Source organism: Larus michahellis, chromosome 2 (genome assembly GCF_964199755.1).
Source record: "Larus michahellis chromosome 2, bLarMic1.1, whole genome shotgun sequence".
Taxonomy (NCBI): domain Eukaryota; kingdom Metazoa; phylum Chordata; class Aves; order Charadriiformes; family Laridae; genus Larus; species Larus michahellis.
In genome coordinates this window covers 131,912,640-131,938,624 of record NC_133897.1, presented here as the reverse complement: position 1 = coordinate 131,938,624, position 25,985 = coordinate 131,912,640, and the positions used below count along the sequence as shown (strand labels likewise).

The window sequence follows — 25,985 nt, the reverse complement described above, 5'->3', positions numbered from 1 at the left end:
TTAAAGTCCAATTGAATCAGCAGATTTCACAGTTTTCTACCGGAAAATTCCCTTGTTGCGACTTTGTCTTCTACAGACTCCCGAGGTGGGCTGACAGGCCGCAGCTAGCCCAGGCCGCAGGACATACCTGTGGCACAGCAACACGCTTTTCGCCTCAGAGGCATATCTAGGCCCATGACCGCAGGCTACGCCCAGTTCCCCACCCCAGCTCACCCTTGTGGGCAGAGAAGGCGTCTGGGCAGGGGAGGCACGGCCACCAGCGGGCCCGAGCAGCCCTATCCCCACAGGGCACCCCAGCCCGCCGCCCGGAGCCGCCGCAGACGCCCGCCCGCCATTGCGCAGGCGCAGACCCCGCCCCCCGCCTGTCTCCTCAACGCTGATTGGCTGGAAAGGGAGCGTTGCGCCGGGGAGCGTTCCCGCCTCCTCGGCTGTTGGCGTGTGGTTGCCGTGGCAACCAGGGGCGGCGGCGGCGGCAGCGGTCGCGCCCGCGCCTCTCCTGCCCGCCGTCCGGCTGGCGCGCCCCGCAGGTGAGGGGAGAGCGGCGTCGGGCGGGCCGTGGGGCGGCGCGGCGCGGGTTCCTCCTGGGACGGCTCTTGGGAGCCGTTCCTGGCCCCCCTGCCTGTCCCGCTCGGCTGACGGGCAGGGACACCGGAGCGGCCTTCCGAGAGGTTGTGCTGGGTGGTGGCTGGCTTCTGTCGTGGTCAGCCGGGGCGGGGGGCCGCGGAGGGGGGCCGGGAAACGGCGGACGACGACATGGGACGGTGGCGACGGCGTGAAATGAGACGGCTGACGGAGCTGTGGCATCGAGAGAGATCACACAGAGCCCCCACGGTGGCAGCCCGGCCCTTCCTCTGCTGCTAATGCTTGTTTTGGCAGAAGGTCTAAGAAAGGGCTCAGAAAAGTGTTTTTATTTTAAAAAGCAAGAAAGAAACGCACTTCTCAGTAAAAAAAAGACCAATGTGCTTTCAGCTTTCCTTCTTCCCCCCATTTTTATTTTTTTTTTTAAAAGCAAAAAACCCACATGGGGAGACAAGGGGGAACTCCTGAGCTTCAGCCTTGCTCAGTAAGTAAGGAAGTTTCTGCTGCCTTCACAGTTTCAATCTTTACCTTTCCTCAGTTTCTCATAAATGTAACACTGGCAAGGAGGATTCTCTGTGCCGTGGTTTATGTGGCTGCATGAGTTTTAGTATTGGAGTGGTTTTTGCTGTCTCAGTTGTTTTGGCACACTGCTGTGGGACTATTATCTATTGGCTAAAATACATAATGTACACTGAATTACGTATTGGCTAAAAAAGCAGTTGTTAAGTTACATTTGTTAGGGTATTTTTACCCCCAGACCGTTTACACATCCAGTGCAAAATACGTGTCTTGCCTTCCTCCCTCCCCTCCATTCCCCCATTTATAAGCTCATTTGGAACAATGTCCAAATTTTTTTTTAAAAAGTTAGTATTGTTGTGAAAGCCTTTGCAGTATGCCTCAGTGGGAAAAACTGGGGTTTTCACTGCGCACAACAAATGCTCCTGCAGGTGTGTGCATGACAGAAGGGCTGTGCAGATGTCTAAAGAGTACTTCTCATGGCCTGTAAAACCTACTGTAGTGATGTATTGTCTAACTAATAATTAGGTTATGAGCTGCCACTAATTAGTTACTTATGTGTGAGAATTGCTTCCACTGTGGCCAGTTGTGCTCATACTTCTATATGAAAAAAATGAAGACTACAGTACAATTTGTTTAAGCACACTGAAACAACAAATCACATATAGCAATGTATTTTAAATGTTATTTAATACTTCAAAAGTCTGAAAAAATAACAGCAAGAAAGGAGTAGATTTTTATAAGCAGGAAAGACTATACATAAATGTGCCACTGTAAGCAAAAAGGGAATTTGTGGGGAAACATCAGATTTGAAGTATACATGTAAGCTTTGTTGAAGATCTCGGGTACAAGTAGTATAACATTTTCCTTTTTGTTTTTGAGGCATTTTATAAAACGGCTTACAAGAGCACGTGCAACACGCTATTAAAAGCAGCAGTTTGGCCTATTACAGAATTATGGTTCGACTAACAGTGGACCTAGTTGCTAAAAGCATCAGTCGGAAGAATCGCAATGAAGAGGAATTTGGACAGTATCTGCGAAAAATAACTCATCTAAATTTATCAGATAAAAATATAGATGCAATTGTAAGATTTATTTTTCTTTATTCCTTTTAACCTGGCCACTCAAGTATTTTGTAGCTACTCTTATGAAGAGTTGTTTATCGTCGGGAAGACAAAGAAGCAAAGCCAGCTTTCTATTTTATAACGGCTATATTATGTTTTAACATTTATATTGACTTGCAATTAAGCCTTAATAATACATCTGTTTAGAAACATGCTTCAGCATTCACTGCTGCTATTGTGTGGAATACTGCTTGTATGTAAAAGTGTTTAAATGGATTTTAAATGTGTGCACATTTGAAATGTGAAAATAATCTTTCAGCTGTAACTTTTCATATAAAACATCAAGGCGGGTGATTGTAACTCCAACGGTCTGCATCATTTCTTATTATCAACCTGACACTTTTTTCTTTATGCGTCAAAAATCTCGTTGAAGTATTTTACTTGACTGAAACTGTGGAAATATGTATCATCTGCGTAGCAGACAAGAAGGATATTATCAGGACACTAACTACTTTTGCCATTAATCAATTAAAATAGAAAATCCGTGTAAGCAATTACAAAGAGAAATGAACAAAGTGTTAAAGCGAAGTATTTTTTGCAGTATTTCGCAGAACTATTACAGAAATCTGCAGCTCTAAAAAAAAAAGGCAAATCAAAACAATTTGCTATTTTGATTATTTTGTACAGTTTCTACATTGTAAGGGAGCATTCAGGAAGTCAACAGAATGGAAATGATAACTCCACTTGCTTACCTCTTTAGCTACATAAGAAAGGGAATATTTCAAATTAATCATTTCGACCCGACACTTTTCCTATAGAATATAGTCAGTCTGTTGCCATTGAATCAGTAGATGCTGGGCTTTGACAGCAGTGCTCTAGCCCTGTTGAAATCTTGCTATAGTGTTCTTGGAGACTTTAGGTCTGAGGTTAAAAACCAAAGTTCATATTTTCAGCAACAGTTTGTTTTTTTATTTAAAGACTTGTATTTATTGATGGTTACCTTTATAAAAATGCAAACTGTGTAAAAGAAGTGGTGTAAGGAATGAATAATTTTGCAGATCAGAAATTTTTTTTAAAGGAAGTAGTAATGACATGACATATTATTAAGTGCAACACTTATTTTATTCTTGTTAATGCCAAATATTTCTAGTATTGGGAATTTTACAAAGAGTTGTTAACTCGCAGCACAATCTTTTCAATCTCTCGGTGATTTATTCCTTAGATTTCAGAGGAAGTCTGAGAAAGGAAAGGAGAGTTCAGGAACAGGATACAAGCCAAGTGAGGTTAACAAATTTGGACTGGTGTAGTGGCTTTTTCAAATTAGTCAGGTTAAAATCTACATTTTTTTTTTTTAAATTGCTCCCTGGGGCTTACTCATTTAAAAAATAATTCATGACCTTTTCGTTTTCAAAGACTAAACCTGTGAACTTAACCCAGTCCTCCTTCCTTTGAGTTTAATAATAGGAAATTTATACAGTTTTCAGTAAGTCCTGAGTTAATTCAAATCCCCTCCGGATACGGAGCACATTTTGAAATTGCTGAGCTTTAAACAATTGAATTGTTGTGTATGGCGGATTTCTGCTTTAGAAGTGTGATTTCAGTCAAGAAGATTAAATAGCTTGTTCTATATGAACAGATCCCTGCAAGCAAATGGGTTTATTTGTCCCACTCCTAGGAATGTGCACAGCAAGTTACTACTTTGATTGGTCCATTTGGTTAGGACTTGTTCATCAGATGCCACAGAGAAGTTTTACAGAAACCCTTATAAGAACAGGTGACCTTTTACAGAAACCCGTATAAGAACAGGTGACCTTTTAGTTATTTAAAAGGATGAGGGGATTGAGTGTACCCTCGGTAAGTTTGCAGACAACACCAAGTTGTGCAGGAGTGTTGATCTGCTTGAGGGTAGGAAGGCTCTACAGAGGAATCTGGACAGGTTGGATTGGTGGGCTGAGGCCAGTGGTATAAGCTTCAACAAGGCCAAGTGCCAGATCCTGCACTTGGGTCACAACAACCCCATGCAACACCACAGGCTTGGGGAAGAGTGAATGGAAAGCTGCCTAGCAGAAAAGGACCTGGGGTGTTGATCAACAGCCACCTGAATATGAGCCAGCAGTGTGCCCAGGTGGCCAAGAAGGACAACAGCATCCTGCCCTGTATCAGGAATAGTGTGGCCAGCAGGACTAGGGAAGTGATTGTCCTCCTGTACTTGGCACTGGTGAGGACCCACCTCGACTACTGTGTTCAGTTTTGGGCCCCTCATTACAAGAAAGACATTGAGATGCTGGAGCATATCCAAAGAAGAGCAACGAGGCTGATGAGGGGTCTAGAGAACAAGCCTTATGAGGAGCAGCTGAGGGAACTGGGGTTGTTCAGCCTGGAAAAAAGAAGGCTGAGGGGAGACCTTATCGCTCTCTACAACTACCTGAAAGGAGGTTGTAGCAAGGTGGCAGTTGATCTCCCAAGTAACAGCCAATAGGACAAGAGGAAACGGTCTTAAATTGCACCAGAGGAGGTTCAGATTGAATATTAGGAAAAATTTCTTCACGTAAAGGGTTGTCAAGCATTGGAAGAGGCCTCCCAGGGAAGTGGTTGAGTCGCCATCCCTGGAGGTATTTGAAAGACATGTAGATGTGGTGCTGAGGGACGTGGTTTACTGGTAACTTGGCAGTGTTAGGTTAACGGTTGGACTTGATGATCTTAAAGGTCTCTTGCAACCAAAACGATTCTATGATTCTAAGTCACACAGGATGTGATGTATCTGCTGATAATGGCTGTAGTCCTCAGCTTCTGTATGGCAGAACAGCAATGATAGATTTCAGTCTTAAATCTGTGCAGGAGATGATTACTGACAATCAGTTTTTCTGGGAAAAATAGTTGTTAAAAGTGTTTGTTAAAGATGAAAATGTATAAATTGTGCAGCACAACTTAAATACAAAAACAATCAACAGCTTCCAGAAGCAGGCAGTGAGTGAACTCTATGTAGCATTTATTTGTTATTTTTTATTTCAGGGTGATGTCCCTTTGTGTAAAAATCTTAGAGTTCTGTATTTATATGATAACCAAATCAGTCAAATCCAGAACTTGGACTTTGCTTCAAATATAACACACCTTTACCTTCAGAACAATTGTATTACGTGTATAGAAAATCTCTCATCGCTGAAAAACCTTGAAAAACTGTAAGTTGAAAGTCATGTATTTATTTGAATACTAAAAGAATAATTATTAGACTAAGAAATCAAAAAATTATGTAGCTAGTAATGTCCTTTCAGCTCTTAAATGTTGCTTTTCAAATAAAAGTAATTCCTTATGATTTTTTTAACAGAGTGTTCTATGATATAAGTGATGGCATATCATCTTAACGTATTTATCTTCATTTAAATTATTTTCGTTTTTCAGACATTTAATAATAATAGTAGCAATATATAAAACCCCTAAAAATCCCTTGGATCTGTTAGCTGTATGTTCTATTTGCATGCTAGGTTATTTACTTTTTCTATTATAATTTCCAAGTATTATTCAATAATACTTAAAATATTTAATTTTTTTTTTATATATATTGAGGCCTTGTGTTAGCTTTTGCTTTCAAAGGATATTAAATCTATTTTGTGTACTACTCTGCAGGTATTTGGGGGGCAACTGCATCACTGTAGTAGAGGGTTTGAATAAACTAGAAGAAATAAGGGAGCTACATATTGAAAGTCAACAACTCCCTCTTGGCGAAAAGCTTCTGTTTGATCCAAGATCCCTTCGGTCCCTGGCAGTAAGTACATTTTGAGAATTTCAGTGAGCCGTTAATCAGTAGATCAGTATTTTCAAGGGAAGTGATTAGTACATGATCACTGTGTGTTTTCCTTTTCTCCCAATTGGTGTCATTTTTGGGAGATTCCCATCTCAATTCTCATATAAACAAGGAGTCCAGCAGATTCTACTACTTCATTTATTTTTTGGTGAAGGATGGAAATGGAAATGGAAATGAGAATAGAGAGAGGAAGTAAAGAAATGTGTGAATGCCCTATACCAACAAAATGTGAATAAATTAAAAAAAGGGTAGGAATTTATTACAGTTCTCTTAGTCAACTTAGCTTGTAGTGCATTGGCTTGTTGATACTTCTCTGATTTGATTGTTACATTAGTTTATTTACTGCCTCCTGTATTTCTCTAGGGAATGCAATGGCAAAAGGTGCAAACAGCTTTTTTTCTGGATATTAAGAGCAACACAATCAAAAGCTTTCAGTTTTAGTTCTGCAATTTTTCTATGTTGTTCTATGTCAAGATTTCAGAAAAGTCAGCTTTTGAAGTTTTCTTTCAACAGGTTAATTTCTCAGTAAACAACAAATATTTTTTGGAGATTTTAAAATATACTTCATTTACTAATATATATAGTTCTATACTAAAAAAAAAATCATCTTGCTGTATCTCCCAAAGTGTTGTCAGGATTTGATGAGCTTTTTTTGTGAAGATTAACTTTTTAGTGAGTTCTTTTGTCATGTGTGTATCATGAACATTTGACCTAGCTCTAATTCTTGCTGTTTTGAGATTAAGTAATCCAAGTATTGCCATTTGCCTGTAATAGAAATGAGCCATTCTTGAGAGACCACTTTTACTTTGTTATACAGTAATACTTTGTTATATAGCTATAATTTTCCCAGGATAACCCATATATTTCAGTGTTTTTCAGCATCCTGGCCTAGAGTCACCAGTGTTTTATTCTTCGTGGCTTTTATTCATGGTCTTCTGGTGTTGTGGGTTTTTTTTGTTTTGCTTTTTAAGAAACACTTTGCATTCTTGACCATGTAACATCTTTGTGGATGCTACACATATAAGCATTCTGTTTTGATGTTTTGAGTACTAAGTGTTTTGTCCCTGTTTAAGACATCACTTCTGACTTCACCTTCTTCTATCTATTTCTGCCTCTTAATGTTGTCAGCAATAAAAGAGCCAAAAACATGGGGCTATATAGGTCTCAGTGCACTACAAGCAAATGTTTTGACGATGACAATATCATGAATCTTTTGACTGAGGAGATTAAGTTTATGAACTATGTGTATCAGGATGATACTGGTAATTTCTGCCTGCGATGTAGATCTTGTTCAGATTTTAGAAGGGGGTTACATTTCTTGTATACACTGCTGAAACAGGCATTTTCTATCTAATGGTAAATCCCATATCTGGTATAATTCTAAATTTACGGGATTAGGTGTGCTTTTTCATCTTCTAGAGATATAGACGTCTTGTTCCTTTTACATGAAACAACATTTAAGTGTTTCCTGAGATAAACACATGAAACAGATTTATTTTTTATCTAGAATGTAAAGATCTCTCTAACTATTGTCCATTACAAAAGGCAAAGTGCATTATGTGACCCGCTAATGTTCCAAAGAAGGGGCAAGGACCAGCGGTATGTATACCGAGAGATTTGTAGGATCAAGCCTGAAAGAGAAACAGCGTAGTCCAGTTGTTAAATGGGACTACATAGATATCAGATATGGATTTCAGCTCTATGCAGTTCAGATGTAACCTTGGAAAAGGCAGTCATTTTCTGTGTCTGTTTCATACTTAAAATGTAGAGTTAGTAGCACTTGCATAACTCTAAAGCATTTGAACATTTTTAGAGAAAAACAAAAATTCTCTATTTCCTAAGAATTCCTGAAATAATCAAGAAAAAAATCTTACTTTTGTTTGACATCAAAACCAAAATAAACAGCATTTTAGGAGAAGAGGGAAAGCCAACATAAAACTACATGTGAGGTATGTGGTAGTTGTATTTGCGTGTTTCTGCTTCATATGCTTGTTCTTCCTTTAACAAGAATTTACAACTTGACTCATGCATGGCATGGAAAAAAAAATAATTTTCTCTTTCTGCTTTTCTTCCTCCAGAAATCTTTGTCTGTGTTGAACATCAGCAATAACAACATTGATGAATTAGAAGAACTGGCAGTTTTGGAAAATCTTTCTTATCTTAGAGCAGTTGACAATCAACTTCAACATATGAAGGTATTAAAATAGAGACTTGTTCTATTTAGTATGGGTGATAAGAAGTTAGTCATATTCATCTTTATCACTAAATAGGTGAGTTACTGAACCTCTGACTTTCCAAGCATGCTATCTTTTCTCATCCAGAAATCTTGTTGAGACTAAAAATGGAGAACTGTTTATCTAGGATGCCCAAATGTCCTTTAATCCTACGTAAAGTGGCAATTGTGCATGCGTCTATCAACTGAGTAGTAAATGCATGGAAGTTATAACTATAATATAATATGTCCAAAATGTAGATTTAGTATGTATATTTTGGCCACCTGAGTAACTACGAGTGCTTTAATTTGCAAAGATGACACGGACATTGTTTTTTAATTAATTTGCAATATTTTACCATATTATAGTTTTTAATTCTCTATTTTATTGTAAATAAAAGACGCTTCTTGGATATCAGATCATTTAGCTGATTTTGCAGCTGTTACAATATCAAAATGACTTTTTGACTATTGTGGCTGGAGTATCATAAGAAGTATTTGTCATTAAAGTATACACTGAATTTCTTTCATAAATTTTTGCTAAGGAAAGGCACATCTTCATAAACAAGAGCTCTAACTTCCACAGTAGCAGCCAAAATAAATGAAATAAAAGTATTTTTGCTCTTCCTTTTGCAGTAGCAAATGTGGTTCAAACAGAATGTTCTAGACTTACAATTTCTAGCTTATCTTCGCAAAAAGGAATAGAATATTGGCCTTGTTACTTCTCATTATTTTTATAAGTTATGATGTCTTCCATTTCTTGACATAAAGAGCAGTTAACAAATAATTTTAGTGTCCAGTTAGTAACTGAATATCAAATTTATGTTGAACAGTATGCTGACGTCATCATTGCAGGGTGGAGGCATCGAACAAACTTTATAAATGACTTAATAAACACTGTTTTCATTTAATATAAACCATAGGCATTTGTATTCTGCTTTTTTTGAATTTTTTATTTTTTTAATTAATAAACACGGAAATTAATTTTCTTAAATGGTACCCCGAATCACCAAGACAAAGCCTTGATTAAAATAAACTCTTTCATTACTGGTTTTCATATACATTCTATTTCCTTAGAAAAGTTAACTTTCATTGGTTAGTAATTATTAAAATAACCATTCTTATTATGTCTTAAAACACCTAATATCTTTTACATTAAATTTGGCAGTTCTGTTTACTAATGAAGAGATTTCAATATTTTGTGTGCATAATCTATCCGTGATCTAGGTCAATATACTTTATTTGGACTCCTAATTTTTTACATTTGAATATTAAGAAACGTTGTATGATACATTTCTTTTTTACTAGAGGATTAATAATGCGTCATATTTCAAGCTGTGTTTCTGGCTGGCAGTTGTGCTTGAATTCGTATCAAAATACAATTCACGTAGGCTTTTGCTCAGTAATTAAAACCATATTGAATGTGTTAGTTACATCAAAATAATGTTTTTTTTAAATAGGTAGTCTTTCCAAAGCATTCCTTTTTAAAAGGAATCATTTTCTAAATAAAACATATTACAGTAATTTTTTTAATTTACTTTTTTCTTTCTTATAAATACAAAATACTTCAGTTGTGATGATCTTAAAAGAAGATTGTCTTATGAAAAAACCAATTATTTTTAAGAATGAGGATGCCAGTTCAGAGACAGCACTTTCCGTGTCTCAGAGGAAAAAATAGTATCTTCTGAAACAGAATTAAGGAGAGGACAAAAAAGACTGCATTACTCAGTAACTGTGTATATAATATTTAATCATTATTAAATTTCAATATTTCATCATCAGGAAGATCAGAGTTAATATTTACCCAAATCAAATAGACATTTAGATTTCCATATTATTTGGTCACAGTTTTTGAAAAATTATGTGGTGAGTATTTGAGTTAGCTGCTGCTGCTGCTGCTGCTATCAGTTACATTTGGATCAAGCTCCAGTAAATTTTGAAAGTGTGTTTTCTAAACAATCTCCAAGTTTTGAAAATATGGAGCGGATAGGGTATTTCTATTGATGTCTTTGCAGACCTGTAAAATTAATGACCATCTTGAATGTGTTTAACATATAGTGTAATGCAACTGGATATCCCACTTCCCAACTACAGTTACTGTGTTCTAGAGATTACCTTTTAGTAGGTTCTACTTATCACTAATACCAATTCTTATTTAAATAAAAAAAAATCAACAACAAACTGTTGAAAAAGCAGTAGCCCATGCAAAGTATATATAAAAAAGTCAGTTTTAGCTCTGTTTAAGAGGCTTTAACTTACAGTGAACATCTAGCAGGAGAACAATCTTATACATCCACTAACTGTTTAAAAAAAATAGCTGAGAGAAGTTTTGAGTATGTTATGAGGTTTTTTGCAACCCTGAATTTCATGATTCCATGGCTTACATTATACTATGGCTGTGACAGCTCAAAGGATTTTAGGAGGTATATAATTGTACTACATATATTTAATTGCTTCTGGTGGCTGAACTTGTTATACGCAGCAAAGGCTCTTTCATTGCCACACAAGCTGCCTCCATTCTCCTCCCTCTTGCCCCTCTGTTTTCAAAACTCTGATGTATACCTCTTTTTCATGCCAAAAGCTATATGTCCCCTGATTTCCCATTCCTGCATCCTCATCATTGCCATCAAGAACATCCCCAGGAATGTCTGGCTTTGGTCAGAGACTCTGGTGGTGCTGCATGACCACCGGAGAAGTGTCAGAGAGCTCTGTACCCAGCCCTGCTTCACCTGGTGGGAAGAAGAGCTGTAGAGGAGTCATCCACGTCTGAGCAGGGCCGGTCAACAGCAGTGATCTGTGTAGCAGAGGTAAAATGGCAGCAGGAATTATACGTAGTCTTTGCAAAAGAGGGAAATGTGAAAGGCGTAAGAAATGCACGAAATACAATCTTCTCGTGTAGACTTTTCTTACTTTTGTATAATTAGTATAATTATTTTATATCTAAACATTTATCTCAGTGTTTTCACATTATTATAAAAACACATACTCCCTCGCTTTTCAGCACTGCCATGTTGATTTCAGTGTAGTTGAAAATTAGGGCTAGTAAATTCAAGCACTTAAAGTTCTGTCTAATTCAGGACATTGTTAGTGTAATTAACAGACATCAAGGCATATGACCTTGTTTCACATGACTGAAGTTTATATAATGCAGTCTGAACAGTAGACAGAACAAAATTAAGTAATTTTTCTCAATTCATGCAAAATAATTTACTATGACTAGCTAACACATGTAAAAAGCATGTCCGAGGTCAGGTATCAAGAATATAATTGATTTCAATAGAATTGGCTTTTCTTTGTTTGCTATCATTTGCTACTTCATTTATTTATCCTATCAAGCTTCGGGTTTACTTTAGTCAGGTTCACAAGGACTTCTAGGCTGCAGTGTATTTGGGTTGGAATACTAATGGAATTTTTTAAAAACAATATTCCTATTAAAAAAAAAAACACGACTATTCCTGTTTACAAAAAGCCTGACTCTGTTATTTATTTATTAATTACATTTGTTTTGGGAAGATTATGACTTGTGTGAGTATTTGGATAGGTAGAGAAAAGATAGCTAGAAATACCTATAAAAATCTGTATTTCCTAAGTCTTTAATTTATTCAACCTCTGCCCAGTATTGATTATGACAAGAGGATATCACAAAAGATGAATTCATTCACTTCAGAATTGAGTCAGGAACAAGAGAAAAATTATAGATTTTCTCAAATAGATTATGACAGGTAGTCAAAATGGTGACAAATTGCTGTCTATAGATGTAGTTAGGGCAGTTGGACTAGACGTTTCCGATAAAAACTGGAGCATACTGGTCAAATACCAATTCTTAGATGGCCATCGTTAATTGGTAAGAACGTTATTGCCACCACTACAGCTGCCTACTAAGGCGCTTGCCCTTCCCCCCCAATGGAATATAATTTGCTCGTCAGTATTTTGTAGCAGACCTCAAAGTGATAGCATGACATGATCATTTATCAAACGGAGACTGCCCAGAAGAGTGTCTGGTCCCTCTAGTACAGCTTATTGAAAGGCTGGGAAGTGAAAGCACTTTATTAGAGACAGGAAGGCAATGAACAACTAGAGCGTATCGAAAGGGTAATCATATTTCAGCACAGGATTAGTGTGCTCTTAGATAAACATACACTGGAGTAAGCATGTTCTGGGTCATTTATCAAGTAAGTAACAGCTAACAAAAATCTACAGGACTCTCTGAATACATTCATCAAAGTTAAACTGTATACATTTTATTTCAGTAATCGACAATTTGTGTTGCAAAACTATTACTTGAAAAAATTCTTTCTAGCGAAATCTAGAACACATTACAGATTTCAATGACAATGCCTGAATGCACAGGTAAGAATAAATGAATACCCTCGCTAAATGCTATTTCTTTTTAAATAAGCCTAGCCTAAAATATTTTTTCCCAAAATTGTTGTGTCTTTGATTAAGTGCTAGTGCCTAAATTTGGGGGGTTATCGTAGTGCTATTCTGATACATGCTGATGAAGCTTTGCTGTGTCACATTACGAGATTTGTCAACGTTTCTTCATGTGGACTGGTCCTCAGTTTCTTGCATTGTTTTATCAGTCTTGCTCCTCACAGAACCTGACTTCTGCTCTCTATGTTTCTGAAAAGACATTATCATCACTGGATGACAATAGATGATAGATAATATCACTGTCATCATTGATAGATGAAAAATGATACTGTTTGGAAGTGTGAGGTTGTGCTACCAGTTGCTCTTCCATGTGATTTTTTGAAACATGCATTCTATAACCCATAGAATATTCCTAGGAGGATTTTCTACCAAGGGAGTAGAGCCTGCAAAAGGAGAATTCTCCTTGCTTGCATTATCCAGGTGATTTTCTAAATTGGAAGGAGCTAAGAGATACCTACACTGCTAGATTCTTCTTTATTGGCATCAAGCTACAAAATTCTAGACTTCACAGTTTAGAATGTCACATCATGATTAGTAGATTTTTTCCAAATTATTACAGCTGTAGAACATAAATTCTCTCTTCTTTTGTATTCACATAGATTGTTTTGAATCCCTGCTTAAGCTTTTCACACATAAAAGGAAGCCTATCAAGAATGACAGTTAAGAGAAATTTTGAAAGTATTTCAGAAAGTAGGACATCTGAGCAGAAACGACCAATCTGCTAAGCTTTGCATCCTTTTAACTTGAATTTATTGTATTTAAAAGACAGAAGAAGTTTTATTTAGGTCATACTGCCCTTTGGTAACCAGACAGAAACCCAGATGGAGAAAGGTATATTTCAAAAATTTCACTATTTGGCCAATACTAGAACTGACCACCCACAGTTAGGTAGGGGGGATATCACTGTTTCTCCCAGTAAAATACAGTTTTACATACATATAAAGAGAGAGGCATGTGGTTTGCATGATTTTTAGCTTTTTTAGCCTGTTCTTTCTTTGTAAAGTATTTATTCTTCCACAATTTTTTCAAAATCAGTCACTGGTACTCTAAGGGCTCTGTAAGACCACGGGGATGCATTAACATACGTTATGTATCATGGGAATTTTTTGGCTGGTAACTCCTCAGCTTTAAGTGCTTATGGGTGGGATTGTAGTGGTAATTTTCCATAGCTGGCATAACTGTATCCTTAAAATTGCAGAGTTTTCCAACTGCATCACCATTTCCTCTGTGCAATTATGATATATTCAGGGAATGCTACGCACAACTCTATTTAAAAATGCACATTCTTAATGTGTATATTAATACGTGAATAGTCTCACTGAAGCTGTTTCTGTGTGCAGGATTTAGGCCTGGCTGAACAAATCACATTGCTATTGAATTTTACTCTGCAGGAGGAAAAATAAGCACAATGTCCTCTTCTTGTATCAATTGCAGGATTTGGAGGTTGTATTAAACAAATGGACAAAGCTACGGAGACTGGATCTTGCAGGAAACCCCATCTGCCATAAACCAAAGTACAGGGACAGGATTGTAGTACAGTCATGGACTCTAGGTAAAAAATAAAACCAATAGCCAGCCCAAAACCCTACCCATAACACTTACTGTTTTAGAAAATAACCGGTACGTTAATCGTTCCTCAATTTCACTATGTATGTAAACACAATTACTGCCATATTTATGTCAAATGATGAATTTTTAATTTATGTACAGGTAATGTAGCTAAAATTGCTTATGTAATCAACTAACTGCACAAACTCTGTTGCTCAGCTTTTGCTATTAGTGGTATTAATCATTAGTTTTAATAACTGATGATTAGCGAGATTGTTATAAGACAGTAAGACTTTGCTGTGTTCGCATTCCAGATGTTGTGAAACTGATTTTCAAAGATAAGTTTAGTCTACTCCCCTATCGGCCTGTAGTAGTTGCTTAGGTGTTTTAGTTGTACAGTTAAAGCTGCACCAGTCATACCTTACCGTGTTTTAATTGTTATAAAACATTTCTCCTTAAACATAAAAGCAATTTACACTTACATTATGAATGTATTTGTTAATCTTAACTATACTGTCATGCAGTTTATGTTATTATTTTGAGATAATTTTAGCAAAATAGGAAGCAACTCAGTCTTCCGTATGCAAGTATTCATCTTGTAGAAACAAGTCAAAAAAAAAAAATCTGCTCATTTTTTTCGTTTTTGGATAAAGTTGGCAATTATCTTAAAAGCTGTAATTACAAAATTTGTTTTTCTTTTTTTTCTGAGTGTAAAAAATATTGGCCATTAAGAGAAAGAAAAATCCTACTTGCATAATGAAAATAACAGGGTCTTAACAACAATTGTAATGCAACCTAAATTTGTAGCCAATTGAGGTATTTCATTTGGTCTGACTCAAAAATGCAGATGCAACCAAGCCAACGTAGAGGATAAGCCTTATAGCATCAAAGAGAGTAAAGTTAATTTTACAGGGTTGGTCTGTCTGTCTTCACGATCAGTAGGATTCCTCTGCCATCTCTCATCCTCAATTTCTGCATCTGTCTTGTATAAGAGCATACTTTTTCTTCAGAACTTTCTACAAGGTATGCATGTTAACTGAATGTGAATATATATGTATATCCCTTGAAAGTTGCAAAAATAGTAGATGCTTTCTTTTGTAATTAAGATGCATCAACTCAACTTTTGCAGATAGTTAAAATATGAATATCAAGGTGTATTGGATATATTTTTGCCAAAAGACTAAAAGGAGAAAAAAAGATTTGAAGAGAGCAAATATAGACCAGTAAACATTACATACAGCTTTCTACAGCCTTTTCGCTAACTTTGGGTATCACAGAAAGTGTTCTTTTTTCTTTGACAGAATCCCTTGATGGGAAAGAAATTAAAGAAACGGAAAGACGGTTCCTAGTGAATTGGAAAGCCTCCAAAGCTGCCAGGAAAAAAAACAAAGAAAGAATGACAAATGAACATACAGCCTATCTACATTTTTGTAAGCAAACTAACCAATTACTTCATGATTATTTGAAATATAGAAACAATAAAATAGCAGCTAACAGTAAATATACTAGGAATGAGATTTGTACTGGTGGTGAGACCAAAGCACAAGAGTAGAAAGTGGACTTTTCCAATATAAAATTGAATTTTAGAACTAGTTCATGTGGTGGTTTTTCCCTCCCATCACAATCTCCCAGAATTATGGAAAGGAATAGCCAGTGCATTTTGAATGCTTGTAAATATTCATGATTACTTTCCATATATTTAAAAAAAAAGAAAAGTGAAAAGTGTTGGGCATTCTAGAATAAATATGCATTAAATTCATCAGACTTTTGAAATCTATTTGTTGATACTTATTCGTAATGACTAATAATAAGCAATAATTTGTTGATAACTTTATGTGTGTAAAATGCCAGTCCTTTTAAAGGCCTTCACAAAATGCATGTCCTGCAGAAGTAAAAGTTCTAAACTTGGAAATAAATAAAAAGTCTTGGAGGAAAAAAAGCCTTAAACCTAAAAGAAAAGGAAACAGGTTCCTGAAGAGGGGAAACAAATTCGTTTTGAAACTCAAGCAAAACCTGAAATAGACTTTGACATTTTAAAAAAATGGTGGGTAGGCATTGTTGTTGCTATAGAGTTGACTGCAAACTAAAACATGAATGACTTAACAGCATGTCTTGCCGTGTTGCAGGATTTGGAAACTGCAAATTAGTCAAAATGGTTTGAATGACCACATTTATAAAATAAAATTGGTGGCAGTTACATGGTTGTTTTCAGAAGATAAACTGTGCTATGTACCTTAGGGGAGAGACCGTGTTCTTTATAGCCATACAATCTCAAATTATTAATTCATAAAATCTCATGAAGATCAGTTATTTTTGAAGACGTGAAGTGAAAAGCACTCAGCCTGTCAGCCTCAGCCCCAAGAAAGTTGCAGTCTGCTCAGTGTTTGGAAGCCATATGTGAATGGCAATGGTTCTGACAGCAATATTCTGTCTTCTGAATAACTACTGATATAAGGAGGTGCCACGTATTTGAATTTACTCCCTTTCAAAATGAATGAATGGGAATACCTGCTTAAGTATTTACCTTCATCAGTGTTTGCAGCACTTTCCGTAATTTCATACAAAGTTTTCCATTCTCAGTTATTAAATTAGAGGCATTTTACTATAAGGCTTATTATTTATAAGGCTATTATTTCTAGAACAAGACATATCGGAACCTGTGTTCAATCATACTGAATATTAAAATAGCTCTGGTTTGATTTGGGATATTGAATTAATCCTTTTTCTTTGTTTTCCGCAGCTGACTTCGAAGCACCTTATTCTATTCCCTTTCACTACAGTCCATCTGTGAAAGAAGAAACAAATTTTTTAGCTTTGTCTGAGATGCACAAAGTTGAAAGAAAACCTTTGCCAAGAATCTTGGATAAAAAATAAGTCAGATGAAAATCCAGGTACGTTCCTCAGACATCTTCCTCTTAGTTCTGTTGGTTATTGCTTATACAGCTCTTACTGAATCAGTTGGAAAATGAGTACATGAAGGTAGAACTTCATCTGAAATCAGTTTCAGGGTTTTTTTAACCCTGTTATATTTGTTGTCTTTATTTCTTTGAAAGACAGGATAATAGATTTCAGTTTCTGGTTATAAATCGGTAGACTAGCTAATAGTAATAACTTTACTCCAGTGTTACTAGTTTCCGTCTTATGTATTTGATTGTAATCTTCCACAAAGGTGAAATAGTATCAAAGTTAATTCTTGGAAGTACAGTCACTGTCAACAACATTGGTGAAGACTGATCCCGTGCGCACAGGCAGGAGAAACAATCACTTTCCATCGTTACAGCTTACTTCTAATAGACATGTTCCAGTGTATTCGTGGCATTTTCCTGTAGCATCAACTCAAGATTGAGATAATCAAGAAAGAAAGTGCGATGTGTGTGGCTTACAGACATTTAGACATTAGATGAATTTAAACAATTCAGAGTTTCACATATGTATTCCTTACTTGCATAAGCAGCCTTGTGAACTCTAGCGCAACTGTTTGTGGAGACAAAATCTGCTCATAGGGATTTGCAGGTTGGGACCTATAGTTTTTCCAGATTTACCTGTAATAATAGTTTAGTTTAGTTCAGTATTTGGCACCTAATACCACTACTTCCAGGTTTTTAATGCTACTTTTAACCTAACTGGTCTATTATTTATCAGCTGTACCGACTAACAAAAAAATCATCAATGCTGTAGATAAAATGAATAAATAAATTCAACTGTCACAGGTATTCTTTTGTAACTAAATTACTAAATGTAGTGTTTTGTTTTACATTCAAATCAGAATTTATTAGTATGATTGAAAATTTAACTGAGCAACATTTACTACTATTTTATTCTTGACAACTTACCACTTCCCATTCCATCAGTTTTGTTCCTACTGATTATTTGTTCTGATTAAAAATAGTTCTGATTAAAACTTCCTCGACAAGGGAAGAAGAATTACAAATCATATAGATGCTGTCTTCCAAAGGATCATCTTTATTCTTCATGTGACAATGGATATATTCTGGCCTAAAAAGAAACTGAACTTGTCATATATGTGCCCATTCTTTTTTTCCTGCTGCAGAAGTGGAGAAGTTTAAAAACATGAACTGCAGGAACAATGCACTAGTTATCACAAAATTGTACTACGACATGATTATTTTCCAGTGAAATTTAGAGGGATACAGCCTAATACTCATGCCGTACAAACATGCATTTTTTTTCTTTTAATTCCATTGTAAAATGAGTGTATCCACACGCTCAGTGTTCTGTCAGCCTGCATGACATCTTTATTAGCATTCTGTCTTTTGGGCCAGGCTTGCATAAAACCACACTTTTCATTTACGATTCCCCTTAGTTCTAATAAAGGATGGAACACGCGTGTACAGCACGTCCCAGAAAGTTATTTTCTTCAGTGTAAGAACTTCCTCTATCTCCTTTGAAATAAAGCATTCTGATACTACTCTACTATGTTAAAAAGCTGTCCGGTTGCTGACCTTCTTTGCTTGACAAAAATTTTCCCAGTATTAAGCTGGAGTACAATCCTGGCCCCGTTGAAATCCCTTCTTACCCTAGAAAGGCAAAGATTGCATCTTCTGTACTTGATTGGAATGAAATGTCTATATTTGTATTATTACAAATTAAACAATTTGAGTGATTTTGATTTTTTTTTCTATTATTAGTCTAGAAGATTTTACTCTGGTTCACATGAAGGTTGGAATAAACTACAGTCAGATGACTGCATTTAATCTTTTAAAAAAACATTTAAGAGAGATTTTTGTCGTGAACGCTGAAGGTTGCTGTACATTACAATTTCATGTGTAATCACTGATCTTGAGACATATTCTAATCTTGTTTACTAGTGGAATTCCATGGAAACCAAAGAGTCTTGGGAATTAGTTAGAGGTTTGTGAATTCTTTAAAATGTTTTTTTTTTTTTAAAAAAAAACAACAACTCGAAATACAGAAATATTAATTCTCAGAGTATATGCAGATATGAAATAATGACAAATCACAGTATTCCCTTGCCAGATCCAGTAATTAGGGATATGCATAAATGTGCCCACATGTAAAGCGAGGAAATCTTGTCAAACTGAAAAAATACCTGTATTGTTTAATTGAAATCCACTATTGGACCAAAGAAATTAGCGAATTTTAATCCTACCCTCTGTGTTAGTCAAATAAATTATTCCAACAGATGTTTCCTCTTTCCTTATACATGCTAGGTGATGTTTGACCTTGCCAATGAAAAACAGGCATTAAATACCTTTTTAACCTACATCTAAGATCCACTGAGGATTGCATACAGCTTGAACAATGAAAAAAGCCAGTTATTGCTAGATTACTGAAATACGCCATTAATCTTTCTTTTTTGATGATATAAAAACAATAGCGATTTTATATTGGATTTTAAGTTAGTTTTGAATATTTAGAGAGAATTAGGGATATTGACAGGAAGTAATTAAAAGAAAACAAAACACTTCACTATTTTAAAGATACCTAATACCTTCCAATGGGATACGTGATTATTAATTTTCCCAGAGCGGAGAAGTTGTTGAAATTTTGATGTTGTAAACTTAAACTATAACCAGCAGTTTCTGCCCACATTTCCTTACTCATGGAATTAAATATCGTAGTAGGTTTGCAATTCAGAATTTGGTGGGAAAGTCACCTTTTGTCTCTCCAGCGTATGCTATGTAATTGGCAATATAGTAATATCTTTAAATGATATAGTGAGCGTATAATAATTACACTGCATCGTGCCAACTAATCACAAGCCACTCTCCTCGCCACCGTGCACATCCTGTGTAGCGCAAGGTCTAGTTCACGTGGAAGGAACTTGCAGTGAGCAATGTTAGTTCTCACTCCTAGCTCTTCAGCAGGTGCTCTTATCAACATTGTATTTATTTTATTAAATATTTATAAATGCCTTGGGTTGAGGTGATTTGTGTGGTCTGAAATCTATATAGCGTAATGCATATTTGACAACAGGCAAGAATGTACACGTTCTGCTTTTGTTTATATGAATCTAACTGGCATTATAATAAATCGAATTATCGAGGCCTATTACATGACAGTTTTGGGGGGAGGGCCGATACTGAGATTATAATGATTGTATACCCAAAACATAACTTTTACAATCATATGTTTATTTCGTATTACCAAATATAGTTCTCTCATTTGAGAGGGCGCTGGGGGAATGTGTTACCTCCAGGTAACCCATGTCTTGTTATCTTCCTGAATATCAATTTCAGCAAACTCCTGAAAATTCAAAAAATAAAAAATATTTTCAGCCTTGGCTTCAGAAAAAGGAGAAATATAAAGATACAAACCAGTGCAGTTTTAGCCGTGCACCCCATAGCTGGTTTTAGCCACTGAATAACCTACAAGCACTCCCAACTGTATTCAGAATTAGGTGCATTAAATATTTGGAGATACCAGCTGGAGCACCTGGGCAGAGCTGAGAGCACGTTTTGAACAGAGCTGGAGTGCCTTTTCCAGCAGTTACAGCCCGTCTCACTGCCTTTCCTCGGTGGCGGTGTTGAAGGAAAAATGCAAACATCTCCTCAGTGAGGTCTAGAAAGTATCAATCAGCAATTAGTGATGAAGGCTGTGGAAGAGAAATGGAAGGAATTTGCTTGCTGTTGAATTACTCAGCCATGATAAGGGATATGAGAGGAGTGACTGTAATGCTAGATGAAGTGAAGGATGGAGAGATGAAGTGAAGTTCTGAAATTAAATAGTGCTGCCGAAGCAGAGCTATTCAAATGGAGATCAGGTGTAAACAGTTTCTTGTTACTGTGGCCCATGCAAGGTTTTGGTGGGCAATTCACCAATTTAGTCGTTGGTTCCCTTTTTTCTGGAGGATATTCACTACCTGCAAAGGTGAGTGTGAGTTCATTTGCAGAACCATAATTAACGTTACAGTATTGTGAATCTTTGTTGTATTTTCTGTATCCATGTTACCAGTCTTGCTGAATTAATTCAGCTGAATGTGGTACTGAATGATTCTGCCCATGATAATTCATAATCTGTTTAGAAGGAAAAATACAACTCTCATTACAAACATGCAAGATTATGTACAAACAGCATTATCTTCTCTCTACACTTAAATTTCAGTAGTGATAATTAAAAAAAAAAACAAAACCGTTTTAATATATGCCAAATCTGTAGTACTTAACACTGCAACATCAGTCAACATCTCAAAGACCGTGATAAAAGCCATCCCTTCTTGGCCATGAATTCTGCTATTTATCGGGAGACTACTGATTTGGAAATTATCCTTTCTTTCCTATGTCCGTGCCTCCCCCCCCCAGCACTCTGTGCTGCTGGCTGTGCCCAAAACTGGGAAAGAGAAAGGATCTGAAATACAGTAACAGAGCACACGCACTGATAGACCCCCCTGTGCCCTTCAGAACAATAAATGCTTTCTCAGATCGCTGAGAGAGCGCGCGCGTCTCCTGATGGGCAGGTTGCCAGCTAGACCACAGGTACTCCTACATGTCTGGATGGCCAGATACCATATAGCCACCTTCTTGTCGGGAGGTATACTCCCGCGGGTGGGCAAGCTGGCAGGAGCACCTTTGCTTGCATTAGGCTGCTGCCTCTTCCAGGAGAGACGTGCTTCTTCCCAGGCCTTAGAAGACCAAATGGCAAATGCAACCTGTCAGCCAGTAGTAGGTCAAAAAATTACCAGCGCACATCTGGGCTTACAGGCTGTAATACACTTTCAAGAACGTTGAAACCTTCTACATAAAATATATGAATATTTAGAATCATTTAGGTCAGAAAAGACCCTTAAGATCATCAAGTCCAACCATAGGTCAATAACGTTTTAAACAGAACATATATACGGAGAGAGCTATTCAGTGACTTTAGAGTGAGTTGCATGTTGTAAATGGCTCCATCAAAATTGCATCAGGGATGAAGCAGTACTTTAGGATGGTAAAATAAAGAAAAAGCTAACTCAAATCTTTGCATATCTATTTTTCAGGTATTACGTGTTCATTATAATAGTTATTAGATAGATGAAACAGACATACAGTATGCAGTGTTTAGTTTTCCCTATCCTTAGGATCCTTTCCTATCGTTAGATCTTTGTTGTAGGTATTTTTATAGACTACTGTTGAGATAAAAACTCAAAATTTCGTAACATTTTTGGTCTGCTGCGTTAGCGTTGCAAATTTTTTTATTGTGTAACTAATTTACTAAATTTACTAAATAAACTAATTTACTAAAACTAGAAAAATCACTTTTGTATACACAAAGTATGAATCAAATTAACAAAGTAAAGAAATAATGCTTTGTTTTCAGTTTTTTAAAACAGATAGCTGCATGGGAGATTTAAAAAGTAACTTGAGGTTAAAATAAAGACTGCTACTTGAATAGGGATATATAAATACATTCTGTAATAACTTCAGTATAACCCTGGAAGTTATTCAGTTGAAGTCAGTTCCAATAAACTAATTTACTGCACTGATATAAACACTGTTTCGATATTTCCCTCCCTGTATCCTATCACACATTCCGTAGGCACACTCCCGTCTCTGAAAAGTTGAAAGCAGCTGCTTTAACAAACCTGAGGTGAAAACTCGCTCATTGTGCCCTCATCCAGCAAGATGACACGCGACATTTTGGAGGACAGCATCACAACCACTAATCCCTTAGTAACAGCTATGCCTCTTCACATTCACTTCCAGCACCCTGGGATGCATCCCATCCCGTTGCAGAGACTTGGATATGTCAGATTTCTCTTAGTGGTTCCTAAATCAAGCGTCATCTACTGTTGGTAGTATTTCTTCCCACCAAAACCTGTTCCTAGGACCTAGGAAGTGTGAGATCGGGCCTTGCCATTCAAGATTCTGATATTTTCAGAGCAACACGCAGTGCTATTGTAGCTTTTTGGTGTGTTAGAAGTACCAAAGGGGAAAAAAAATAAGGCATCAGTGCCTGAACACCTCCCCTTGGTGCTGCTCTACCATAATGACAATATATGTATAGATACACAAGCTTTGTAATCACTGCGCGCACGCACAGTGTTTGAGTTACTCATCTAGAGCTCACGTTGGAACTTCAGATCAGGAACAGATGAAAAAGTCCCATTTTTCTAAAATGTCACATTAAAAACTGTGCAAGGTGTAAGTTAATTTAATGCCATATTATTTCTGTATATATGCAGGTATAAAGCAGTGCATAGAACTGCCCGTGATACAGCTATAAAAGCGACACGATCCAAAAATTCTGAGGTTGGGGCAGAAAGGTAAAAAAAAAAAATAGCCAAAAAATGGAGGCAGTGTTCAAGATGTGCCCACTGATTTTTCAGGATGAGGATTCAGACACGTGATCTGTTAATATGGGAAAGGATGTGATTGCCAGTCAGGGTGTAACTGATAAAAATAAGGGACCTGAAAGCCTTTTCCTTGTTTTTCTTATGATTTTTGATACCGGTGTATTGCGCAAAGTAGCTGTCCTGACCGACAGAGCTCTGAGGGGAACCAATTCATCTGTGAACCTGCTTATTTACAGTCACTAAATGATAATTGATATATATTATGACTGTAAACATTACATTTTACTTTGCTAGGAAAAAACCCAGCAAACGAGGTTTTATTTTAAGTCACGTGGACTTGAAGGATTCTAGGAGTTCACTGCTAAAAAATATGTATTTGAACTTAACTCTTCAATCAAATAACACTGTAACCAGAGGCTACAGAAATGACTGACTACATCTTTCTGTTCTCTTAATTCTGAGCAGAATTAATTGCTGCATCCAAACCAAGATAAATCAGAGCCAGCTGTGAAATGATCCGTGTAACAGACTAATACTTTAACTCAAAAAGAGATTTGGAGCAGTAAGATCTTCCATTCTTGGAGAGTTAATATATTGGACTGTCATAGTAATCACTCATTACATGGCCAGTAAAGTTGGGTATAATCAGTTACGCAGTTTGTAGTAAAATGTTTTGGAATAAAAGACTGAGTCTTATCTGATTTCATTTATATGAGAAATTGCTTGGATTATTCCTAAGATTTTGTTTGAAAATTATCAGTATTTGCTACAAAATTATGTGGCCAAAATTGTTGTGTGTGGAAAAAGCCGGTCAATTTTATAATGAGGGTGTGTATAATACCCCAGATTGTCAGATTATGTCACTTCAGATTAGTCTGCCCTCAGGTTTGGCATCGGGGAAAAAAAAAAGGGCTTTCATTGCATCAGTTGACATTCTCGCAACAGGTAGAGACTTTTTTTTTTCATCTGCAGCTTTTGGTGACACAGATTATAACTTTTGAGAGATGTTGTGTGGTCCTGGGAAGCGTTAATGAAGCGAGACGCGGTAGGGGCTTTGGTGTGGTTCTGACATGAAGATCTCATCTGTCTTCTCTGATCTCTCTGCTGTAGGTTGAGGAGGAAGCTGAAGTAATGGCAGAAGTAACTTGAATTCTAAAGGCCAGAAGTTACAGGATGTGAAGATTTGGCCATTATGGGATTATTTTTTTTTTCTCAAATCTTACCAAGAAAGATATTGGCATCTCTTTGGATATGTTGTCTGCGTCTTTGTAATCTCAAAACCAGGCAGAATGGAGTATGTTGAATTTAACGCTGCCCTTGAAGAGCATTCAGAAAAGTAAGGTGACTGCCTATTTATTTAGAAGCAATGCTTTGTATTAAAAGCATGTAAAAACACCAGCTAAACTGGTTGCCTACTTCTTAAGCTTCCTGAAGGAGTTGTTTTTAACCGGAGTCTTCCACAATTTGTGACCTGAGTACCCGAGTTGCTGCTTCTTCCCATATGTAATACTTCTAGCAATTAAGCAGGGGCACGCCTATAGTCTCTTACTTCAAGAAAAAAGGAGCTATTAGCACATGATTTTTGAGATCTGTAGTGCTAAAAAATAATTTCTGTTATTTGCATTTTTGGATGTGGAATAGTTAGGAAAGAAGGCACAAGAAGATTAATGATATCTGTGCTTATTAATTTTTTAATTGGGACACTACACATTAATCTTACTTCAAATTCTGCTTTAAGTAGCTGGGACTTGAGTTTGGCTGCTTTGCACTTGTTTGAGTAATTAAATGAATGCTCAAGACTTCTGATATAGGAAAATTCCAAACGTACAGATAAGGAAAGGAAAGCCCAGATTGTAAATTGCCCCTGGAATAAAACCTTTCCTAATGGCGTTTCTCTGTATGAACGTCAGCTCGGCATCTTATGCTTGAGACCCTCTCTGAGATAAGAAAGGAATTTTTCCTGAATAAGGAAATCGGGATCTGTCTTTTTGCCTTCACTGGTTTGTGTATTTTGTTACCGTTTATATTTTATTGCCCTTTGCTAAAGACAATTCAAATAAATGTAACTCCTGCAGGCATTCCCCCCTTGAATAACAAGACCTTTATCTTCATTAGAAAAGAAACAGATTTCCAAAACTAAGGTAGTAAATGAGTGTTACTATAGTCTTGAGGTGCCACTTGCTTCTATTAAAGCTAGTGAGTGAATTGCCATCAGAATAAAAAAATACAAAACAACAAATAAAGCTCTGATGTGTAGCTGTAGTTATTAGTCCGTTACCAAAATTAGTGTTAACTGGGCTTGATACTTATTGTTTTAGCGCTCGTCATCGATGATATTCAGGTGGAACATAGAAATACATACATTAAAAAAAAGCTGCTTCTTGTTTAGACAGTTCCCAGAGAAGAACGCCAATACTTTTGGTGACGATGTTTAAGTGGCAGCTGCTGGGTTGCGGACTCCGTGCAGCGCATGAGAGAGTCACCTCCTGATCCCTGTAGCGCGGCGTTACCCGAGGCAGCCTTTCCACCCTCGCGCTTCCCTCTGCCTTGCACACACGCACTTCAAAACCTGCA

The 25,985-nt window shown here is 36.8% G+C and overlaps 1 protein-coding gene across 4 annotated transcripts; it reads left to right on the top strand.

Annotated features, from left to right (window-relative positions):
• The first annotated feature begins 436 nt into the window (after window positions 1-436).
• Window positions 437-25,672, top strand: PPP1R42 (protein phosphatase 1 regulatory subunit 42). Of its 4 annotated transcripts, XM_074573630.1 has the most exons (10): window positions 439-527; window positions 1,010-1,063; window positions 1,978-2,180; window positions 5,172-5,338; window positions 5,784-5,922; window positions 8,040-8,156; window positions 14,042-14,159; window positions 15,457-15,585; window positions 16,896-17,046; window positions 24,522-25,672. In XM_074573630.1, exons 3-9 carry the CDS (start codon window positions 2,052-2,054, stop codon window positions 17,027-17,029), a joined length of 933 nt encoding a protein of 310 aa, XP_074429731.1. In that variant the 5' UTR covers window positions 439-527; window positions 1,010-1,063; window positions 1,978-2,051; the 3' UTR covers window positions 17,030-17,046; window positions 24,522-25,672. The 4 variants fall into 4 exon arrangements, 3 of the variants coding, with proteins under 3 accessions (XP_074429730.1, XP_074429731.1, XP_074429732.1); XM_074573629.1 differs by lacking the exon at window positions 1,010-1,063 and having other exon boundaries at window positions 437-527; XR_012585390.1 differs by lacking the exon at window positions 1,010-1,063 and having other exon boundaries at window positions 448-527; window positions 8,040-8,231; window positions 24,522-25,626.
• The last annotated feature ends 313 nt before the right edge of the window (window positions 25,673-25,985 follow it).

Coding starts and splice junctions, on each gene's coding strand:
- PPP1R42 (XM_074573629.1), top strand. CDS start 2,052: ATGGTTCGACTAACAGTGGACCTAGTTGCTAAAAGCATCAGTCGGAAG. Junction 2,181..5,171: donor ATAAAAATATAGATGCAATT/GTAAGATTTATT, acceptor TTTTTATTTCAG/GGTGATGTCCCTTTGTGTAA. Junction 8,157..14,041: donor ATCAACTTCAACATATGAAG/GTATTAAAATAG, acceptor TATCAATTGCAG/GATTTGGAGGTTGTATTAAA.